Source organism: Diabrotica undecimpunctata, unplaced genomic scaffold (genome assembly GCF_040954645.1).
Source record: "Diabrotica undecimpunctata isolate CICGRU unplaced genomic scaffold, icDiaUnde3 ctg00003432.1, whole genome shotgun sequence".
Classification (NCBI taxonomy): domain Eukaryota; kingdom Metazoa; phylum Arthropoda; class Insecta; order Coleoptera; family Chrysomelidae; genus Diabrotica; species Diabrotica undecimpunctata.
This window is the reverse complement of record NW_027314626.1, coordinates 1-10,252: the sequence shown is the minus strand read 5'-3', so window position 1 is coordinate 10,252 and position 10,252 is coordinate 1. Positions and strand designations below refer to the sequence as shown.

The following is a 10,252-nucleotide window of genomic DNA, read 5'->3' as shown; positions in this document are numbered from 1 at the left end:
TTAAAGCTATATGGGTTTCTCTATTTCTCTGCACTCGTTTTTCCATTGCAATTTTTAATGTGAAAATATTATCCATGGTGGAGCGTCCGCCCTAAATCCCGCTTGTTCTTCGGGTTGTTTGTCTTTAATATCATTTTCTATCAGGTTTCGTAGTGCTTTTGAGTATAGTCGGCCTATCACGTAATCTACCGACAAATATATGGTAACACATATAAACAAAAAACAGTTTAAGTCAAATAAACACTCTTGGAAATCAAATCTGGAGTGAACCCAATTTATTGTGTGACGAAATCATAAGAATTCACTTAAACAACCTTAGTACAAAAACAATAAAAAACCAATTGTTTTCTTTTATTTTTTACCATTTATTTTATTTTATATTACTTACTTTGGCTTAGTGTCTAATGCTATAGATTTTCTACAATCGGCACATTCATAATTCTGTAAATCCAACCCCTTTTCTTGTGCAATCTTTCCCACTTGTAAAGCAAAACTTACTTCTGGTCTGGTCGCCGGATTGAATGTTATAACAGTCGGCTCTTTTGGTTCAACCTGGAAACAAATATGTATTATTAACAAGAAACTGTATTTATTCGTTCTCACATGTTCGTATTAACATGTTTTCCTTTAACAGTAAAAATTTGTAAAATTCTTACCGTAATTTCTTTTGGCTCTTCATTTTTATCTCCCAATTTCTGCCAAACATCTCGAAAATCAGGCGTCTTAATGAAGGCACCGCTAAGCATGTTGTAACTTTCAATAAGAGCATTAAAACTAGTCTCCATAGATTTTGGTTCTTCTTTAACAAGTTTTTCTTGACATTCATCATTTGTCGCTTCAGGTTCAGTACTCTCAGGCAACTGAGTTTCATCAAATGACCAACCAGTTCTTTTACTTAAAGAATTACCAACAGTATAATTAATATTATTCAAGTCACTGTTTCTGTCATGATCGGAACCAGACACAGACCTCAAATCATCAAAAGATTGAGAATTGCTCGTCTGGTCCTTATCTTTAGCTAAAATAATTTTTAGAACTTCATCTTCAGATAAAGACACAATTTGTCGCAACCCTGAACTCTGGGAATTATAGGACATTACAGAACATATGGAAGCTGTATCAGAACTGTTTTCGAAGTTAGACTGAGTTTTCATTGACTCTGTTATGGATATACTCTGGGCTACATCATCACAGGGTGCAACTGGACAGGATTTTAAAGTCGGAGACCAAATACCTGATAAGATTAGACTCGGTAGTGGCCACGTATTTAGTAAACTGGAGTTAAATGGCAAAGTAAAACTTTTGAATGCTTCCACGCCTTCTATTAATCGCTGTGCTACATCTAAAAGTTCTCCATCTCTCACATATGCGTTAACTTTGTAGTATGATTTTAAAGAAGAAGAATCCTGTCGAATGCTCATTAAGTACGAAGAAAGCAGGCAATCGTTCAAAGCTAGACGTATCCAGACGCGGCATTGACCCACCTCTGTGGTAATTTGCGATAAATTTGTAATCTAAAACAGTAAATGAACTATTGATAGCAACACCAGAATCTAACGCCAAAGTATTATCGTATTATCAAAGTATTCCTTTTACAGAGGAATAAAAATAATAATTAAATATATCACATTATTCAATAAGTCCCGCCTAACTAATAAAACATCTTTTATACAAAATTCAACTTTTTTTTATTTATTTAGAATTACTGCATTAATCATAAAAAACTAGCTGAGAGAGAGGGAAATATACTTTATTGATACTAAGCCATAGAATAACCGAACACACATAGAAGCGACATAACGGTCCAAAAGCGTGTACCATTTTTGTATACGCATGCCCGATTCTGGTTGTTTAACTGTCAAAAACACGTGCTTATTCTTTAATTCTGGTTGTTTTCGATAGTCCGTAGGCGTCTATGGTAAATACTCGACACAACAAGTGTATTTGACCATTTACATAATTTATTTATAGTTAAAAGGTTATAGTTATAGTTTATAGTTATAGTTAAATATATAAGTTTATAGTTATAGTTTATAGTTAAAGTTTAATTTATATTTAAAATGTCTGGATATATTTGTGGGATTCGCGGATGTTCATCTGTGACAGGAAAAAGAATAAGTTTATTTAGATTTCCTAAGAATAATAACAGGTAATTACTATTTTGTTTTGTAGCTTTGTAATTATTATTAGTTATTACATAATAGTATTGGTTTGACTTTCGAACAGTAAGCCGACGGCGACGTGTCTGTCCGAGCTATAAAAAATAAACTTTGGTCTGCCAAGGGATAGTTCAAAATGAAAACATTAAATTTGGTGTCAGTGCTATTTCTTTTATTGAAAAACGCAGGTCTCCGAAGGCTCAGGTCAAAAAATCAACATATGGTGGCCTGGTGTCAGCGCGCTCGAAGACAACAATACGAATATAGTCTTTTTAGGAAATAAAAATATATAGAGGGTTTTATACACGAGAATATTTGATTTAAGAGCGTAGGCGCAAAATTTTGGGCAAATGTTTTTTAAATGTATTCATTTTTTTCGAATCCTGAAAAAACTAATAAGTATTTTTGAAAAATTTAAACGCAGAATGAAAGACCACATTATTACTGAGGGCCAAAAGTCTCCGAAAACTTCTATAATGTTTATTTTAATAAGTTACAGGGGTGAAAAAAAAAAAGAGAAAATTTAGTGTGATTTTTAATTTCAAATATCTCATTCAAAAAAACTTTTTGTTTATTCTAAGGGACTTTCGGCCCTCGGTAATTATGTAATCATTCTGTGTTTAAATTTTTCAAAAATATTTGTTAGTTTTCTCAGGATTCCAAAAAAATGTAGCGTAGGCGCAAAATTTCGGGCATTGGCCCGAAATTTTGCGCCTACGCTCTTAAACGAAACAAAGAAATTACTAAAATGCTCAAACTAAAAATTGTTGGAAACATAATTAGACCGATAATTGGGAAAATCTTAAAATTACAACAGAACAAGACTTCAAAATTGCAAAAACATGGTTGCAAATAAACAAACTTACATTAAATTATGAAAAAACTAAATAGGTACTCATCTACTTTTTGCTATATACAAAAGTTTTCTGCCAATTTTTAATTCGTTAAATATAAATAAAAAAGATCAAATATATGGATCGAAGTACATAAAATATTTAGGAGTTTTAAATGGGAATTACAAATAAAAAATATTAAAACTTTATTTGTTGCATATCTCAATATTTAGTGACATTTTTGTGACTTAGTCAGGAGAAAACTGTAAATTTATTAAGATTAGATATTGACAAAAGTTAAATATTTCATTACTTACAATATACTTAGAATATACTAATACTCTTATAGTTGTAAGTAATCAAGTATTATTTATAAATACAGAAAAAGTTCTTTGTTTAAAATTTGTTCTGTTAAAAATTTGTAGTGCCAAAGTGTGGATAGAAGCTTGCATACGAGAAGATTTGTTATTCAAAATGGATTCACTTTATAATAATTATAGGATTTGTGAACTGCATTTTGAAGATAATGTTATTGTAAAAGGAAATAGAAGAAAAACATTGGCGCATGACGCAGTACCTTCAATGATCTTTGTTATTTATATTTAACGAATTAAAAATTGGCAGACAACTTTTGTATATAGCAAAAAGTAGATGAGTACCTATTTAGTTTTTTCATAATTTAATGTAAGTTTGTTTATTTGCAACCATGTTTTTGAAATTTTGAAGTCTTGTTCTGTTGTAATTTTAAGATTTTTAGTAATTTCTTTGTTTCGCTTAAGAGCGTAGGCGCAAAATTTCGGGCAAATGCTTTTTAAATACAATCATTTTTTTCGAATCCTGAGAAAAATAACAAAACATTTTTGAAAAATGTAAACACAAAATGAAAGATTACATTATTACCGAAGGCCGAAAGTCCCTTAGAATAAACAAAAAGTTTTTTTGAATGAGATATTTGAAATTAAAAATCACACTAAATTTTCTCTTTTTTTTTTTTCACCCCTGTAACTTATTAAAATAAACATTATAGAAGTTGTCAGGTGCTTTCGGCCCTCAGTAATAATGTAGTCTTTCATTCTGCTTTTAAATTTTTCAAAAATACTTATTAGTTTTTTCAAGATTCGAAAAAAATGAATGCATTTAAAAAACATTGGCCCGAAATTTTGCGCCTACGCTCTTAAGAATTTATATTGTGTGATATGCCCACTGACTATTAATTTTCTGGTTGTTAGCTGTCATTGGCGGCTTGGCCACGTAACTTCAAAGGACTGTCGCTTCTCTGTGTTCGGTTGTTCTCTGACTAAGCTCAGATGTAAGTTAGTGGTTGAGAACAACCCCATAGAACAGGTGATGCAATTCAGATATCTAGGCATAGATATATCAAACACACACGACCCAGTAAAGGACCTAAGGAGTCAGATCAACAAAGCATCCGCATTGTCCGGATGTCTGCGGGAAATAGTTTGGTCAAATCCGTATATGCGCACAGATAGTAAAATTAGAATCTACAAGACTTGCATACGACCGATCATGACATATGGCGTAGAAGTACGGGAAAATACCAACAAAACGAAACAGATGCTAAGGGTTGCCGAAATGAAAACCCTAAGAACAATAGTGGACAAAACAAGAAGAGACAGGGTGAGAAATACGTACGTTAGAGAGCAGTGCAAAATTGAAGATATTGTAAGATGGGGAAGGCAGCTTAAGAGGATGTGGTACAATCATGTAAGACGAATGGATGAGAATCTTCTTCTTCTTCTGATGGCGCTACAACCCTTTGTGAGTCTTGGCCTGCTTAACAATGTTCTTCCATTCTGCCCTGTCGGATACTTTCCTTCGCCACTGCCTGATGTTCATGGTTTTAAGATCCCTCTCTACGTCGTCTATCCATCTTTTACGGGGCCTTCCTCTTGTTCTGTTTCCTTGAGGCTTCCATCTCTGGACTACTTTTACAGCTCGATTATCTGGCATTCTTTCTAGGTGACCAAGCCAGTTTAGTCTTTGTGACTTTACAAATCTGACAATATCTGCGCTCTGCATTAGTTCATCCAGCTCGTGGTTCATTTTAATTCTCCACGAACTATCGCTGCATTGGGTTGGTCCAAATATCTTCCTTAGTATTTTGCGCTCAAATATTCTCAGTTGATTTTCATCAGTGGTTAAGAGGGTCCACGTTTCACATCCATATGTGACCACAATGGATGAGAATAGACTCCCAAAAATTGCCCTAGAAAACAACCCGCCCGGTTGAAGACCTCCCGGAAGACCACCTAAAAGATGGAGGGATAGTTGGCAATCTACCTCCCAGGAAATTAACCAGAGGCAGCTTCAGAATTAAACAGACCGAAAGATCTCCAAGAAATAGAAGAAGAAGATACTAAGTACCAAAAGGCCATGGACCGAAGTCTTTCAGTCGATTTATAGAATTAGTATGGATGCATAAAATTATTTTTTTAAGACTAAATATAATAAAATAGTTAAAAAATATTGGTAATTACAATATTGTCAGACTAATAAGGTAGTACCATGGAAGGAAATGTTTATTATCTTGACATGTAAAGGATTTCTTCAAATAGAGTTCTCTCTGGATATATACAGTGAGTGTCTTCAGGTATCTGCATAACGTGAGGCTCAATCAATTTCATGTTTTTTTCTTTAATAGAGAAATATTTATCCAAATTATTGAATCTCTCATTTATATTTTCTTTTCCAGTTTTGCTGTAAAGTGTTATATTTGATGGATTATGAAGGGGGTTATCAGAATGACGCATCCTAGTAATTTGTGTAAGGTTGACTGTTTCACCCACTTTTATATTATTTTTAACAGGACCTTTACAATTATAAAAAACTGTTAGAACCATATTCCACCATGGGTCTGCAAATCAATTAATTCACTCATTCTTGTGTGTTACGCTTGTAAAATGTTTTGCTCTATACTTTGTTTTAAGTTAAGAAAATAACATTGCGCTTATGGAGATCATTGTTGCCAAAACTCTCAGGCACGTATTGCTATTAGATTGTCGATATATAATTCATTCTAATCAGAGCCGTATTAAGCACTGTGTAGTTGTAGTTAATTAATTTCACTAATAAAAGGATATGCATAGTTGAATACAAAACAATGCATTATAAATACTTGTCTCTTTAATTGACAGATACAGGTATGTAATTATTATAGGTCTAATAAAAATAGTTAAATTTTTATATTGTTTAACATTACATATTTATTAACGCTTTAGATAAGATGTAACTAAAAAAAAACAAGTACAGCTTTAATTTTATTTTCATGTAAGTAATAATAACAATTACATACATAAAAATTTTTCGTATACAGGGTGAATCACCACTATTGGAACGGAAGATTACAGCGAAAGAGTAAAAAAATTTAAAAAATTTTAAATTATTAGTTTGTAATTTGATAAATGCTACATTTTAAAATTATTTTGAAATATACATTGTCTGCCAATAAATTTCGGCGTATCCAAGTTATATTTTATCTTCTTATTCTTCTTCCTCTTAACAAGCAATCCTGCTTGTTCATTGGCGGATTGATACCTCTATGGAAGGTTATCACTTGGGAATATGTTCCATTAATTTTGACTATACTACTGCGTCTTTTTAGAAAATCGTTAACAATTGTTGAGGATTGTTAAGATTGAAGATTGTTAATTGAAAGAGGATGGATTGTTAATGATTTTTTCTTAAACCCAAACTAGTGTGTTGGAATTTGTTAATAATTTTCTCAAAAATTGGACGGTAATTTGTGCTTAGTATTAGGTTTACGAATAATTATTACAACAGCCGTCTTCCATTCATCAGGGAAGAAATTATTCATCATCCAATAGTCACAGATGCTCCTTATTTCCTTATGAATGACAGGATCTAGGTGATTAATGATTTTACAGTTAATGGAATCTTTGCCTGGAGCTGATTTTTTCCTTATATAAATCTTCGTCATATTCATCTTCTGTGATGAATCGAAAGGCATTCTGAATACGATCGTTCTCATAAAAATTTCCAAACCAATTATCCACGTCATCTAAGGTATCTCTATTAAAATCATTGTCCTCACTAAATTCGTACGTTGCTTCAAGGAACTTTGCAAAAGCATTACATTTTTCTTCGTCCTTACTATATGACTGGCCATCATATACTGGATTTCTAAAATTTGTTGTCTAAATGATTTATATTTGGATAGTTTTTTTATTTCACTTCAGTATATTTTACACTTCATGCAGTTTATACCTACTCTTACATGCTAGGATCCATTTATGTTGTATAAATTGTGATATAAGTTTGTGGATATCTTTGTTTAGTTCGTTAAATTGTGATTTTAATTCACATTCATCATTGATTTGGATCTCCTGAGTAACTCTCACTTTAATTTAATTAGAGATCAAATGAAGGGTGGAAGATTTGAATTAAAATGTGATTTGTTTTGCTTAGGTGAGTTTTCTATTATTAATTTAGACAAGTGTTGAAATTTTTAATGTACTTACATTTCATGTACTTTAATGTCTTACATTTAAAAATGTTACATTCTACTATTTACATTTTGCTCTGTTAGGCAGCTTAACTTCATTAATATGATTAGCATCAAGCTATACATTAAAATCAAATTGGAGAGCCAGATGGTCAATTCCCAGATCTGGAGTTTCAAGCACATTTGTGATATTATTTATAATATTTTTAGAAAATAGTAATATATCCGGAGGTATCCTTGGGTTATATGTCATGATAAACATGTGAGCTGTAGATATTCGACAAAAATTAGAATTTTGAAGGAAACATTTGATTTGCTTCAAACGTGGGGTGTTGACTTTGGATTAAAATCGCCAATGATTATTGAATTATCATAAAGGGTGCTTTAGTGACGTGATAAAATTTAGTCTTTGAAGGGGAACGAAACGTGGATGCAGTTATTGGGGGGTTGTTTATTCTTGGAGGGTTTATGTAATATGATCATGATACATCGTTGATGAATGTATTCGGCTTGTACCAGTAATTTCTGATGGAATTTCATAGGATTTTTTGTTCATGGACTTTATGTGTCAGTTGGTCTGTTAGGATATTTAGGTGGCCATGCTTGGTGGTCTTCAGCATTGCATGACAAACATTTCTCCTGAAGAGGAGAGGTGCACATTTGTGTTGGATGTTTTCCTTGGCATTTCCTACTTATTAACATGATGCAGTTGTCAGCAGAGTGGATAGATAATGAGCATGGGAGAAAATGATTCAATTATTCTAATCAGAGGTATGTTTCTCGGTTTTTCTTGATGTAATTATTTTGCAGTATCTGTGATTTATCCCGTTATTTGTAAGGTGGTCTTTTATATGTGCATCTTCAATATCCAATTCTACTGATCATATGACACTGGCGAAAGTTGTGTTGTATGATTTAATTTGTGTTGATTGATTTTAGTGAGAATTTGTTTCTTGCTTTATCTGCAAGCAGGCCATATTGCCTCACACTGTTCGAATCCTCCCCGAACTAGTGTAATAATAATCGACCAATCAACAATACCCGAAGACACTAGTATAAATTCTACAAACAATCAACAAAATACCGAAGACTGCAATGTGGAACCTACTCAAAACACAACGGAACTAGATCAGCCAATCAGCTCCCTCCTCTACAAATAAACGGGGATACCCTAAAGTTCAAACCAGTTATACCGATAGTAATTCCAGAACTAGTTCTGATATGATGCCTCCCCATAAAATAAATACCAAAAAACCAAAAAAGAAACAAAGGGTGAGCTCTCCTTCCCAAAACGCTCCTACTGAAACTGCAAAACAGTCTATTAAGGATATATACCATCAATCCCCCCAAATTTTTTGCATTCCTTCTGATAACATGACCGCATTTATAGAAAATACTTTCTGTTTCTTTCAGTGGAAATGAATCCGCAGATATTGCAGCAAGAAAGGCAAAGGCAAGTTGTTTTGACTTATGCCTAGAAAAATATCAACTTCATCACGATCTAACAGCACCTATGGAATGGACAAAACACAAAACTGACGAGGAGGGCCAAAATAATCATTCGAAGACTTTGTATAGGTCACACCCGCCTCACTCACGGATACCTCATGAATTCCGAAAATCCACCTGCTTGCGAACATTGTGATTTTCATCGCCTTAGAGTAGAACACTTATTCATAGAGTGTAGTTATTATAGATTTTATAGACTAGCACATAATATAAACGATAACCTCAAGCAGAATTCACTAAAAGTGTATAGTGTATAATTGACTTTTTAAAAGATTGCAGGTTATCATCTTATATAACAAATATTATAATAGATTATAGTGATTTGTGATGTAAGAGACTGTATTTAAATAACTCCAATGTGACTTACTGTATTTAACTTAAATGTAATACAACAGACATTTTTGTACCCATGTCAATGGCCATAGCTGTCGAGACACGTTAATTTCAATATAAAAAAATTAAAAATAACATATTAATTAAAGATGTTTTAGTTTATTTTTCTCGAAAGTTATATTTCAAGAAAAGTAGTTAAGATTTATTGCACATATCACATTTGACCTATGTTTGCACCATGTAAAACCTGGGTGGGGCTATTTATGTCAGGCCTGAAACTTATTGAGCAATATGGCATATGTAAATGAGATGAAAAATTATATTCGGCAATTATTGTTAAATATGACAAGCATTTGACTTAGTCAATGTAGTATAATGAGTGTGTGAAAGTTAAATGAGGAGAAATTCTTACCTGTTCAATGATTTGTCTATGAGAAATAACCAATAGAGGGGCCCAAAAGCTTGGTTCTGGTTGTTCGTCTACATCAGCTAGAGCTTTCTTAAATCTATGAATCAAAGTATCTCTTAATCCATGTAGGAAGATGGCTTCAATTGCTGTACACAATGTAGTTGCTGCTTCTGTAGTCGAATACTCTGAAAGATTAGGAGATTTGTTTTCTTCAACTCCAGCATAATGTATTTCCTTGCAGCTGTCTGACAGTTGTCTGGTTATTGACTTTTTTATAATGTCATCCTTATTATTTGATAAACGTACACTTTTAAGAAGTTTATTCATATTTAAAATCCAACTACTAAGTATCTCAAATTAAAGATAAATAAAGCAATTACTATATCTTGACAGGCTCCTCCTCCTCTCACTATGTAGAAAGTTCCAGATTCTGACAAATCTACAACATTAGATGTACTATTGTTAGTCTTTCATTAACCACTATCAAATGTAGAATGTACTACTATTGAAACTCTGAGATAGCGCG

At 32.6% G+C, this 10,252-nt stretch overlaps 1 protein-coding gene across 1 annotated transcript; it reads right to left on the bottom strand.

Annotated features, from left to right (window-relative positions):
- Positions 1–388: 388 nt before the first annotated feature.
- LOC140432268 (uncharacterized) lies at positions 389–10,168 on the bottom strand (the record flags this gene model as incomplete). The annotated part of the gene is made up of 3 exons (XM_072520081.1): positions 9,730–10,168; positions 657–1,514; positions 389–552 (listed from the first exon to the last, which is right to left on the bottom strand). Coding segments are annotated over exons 1-3 (1,346 nt in total), but the record flags the coding sequence as incomplete, so codon positions are not given.
- Positions 10,169–10,252: the final 84 nt, after the last annotated feature.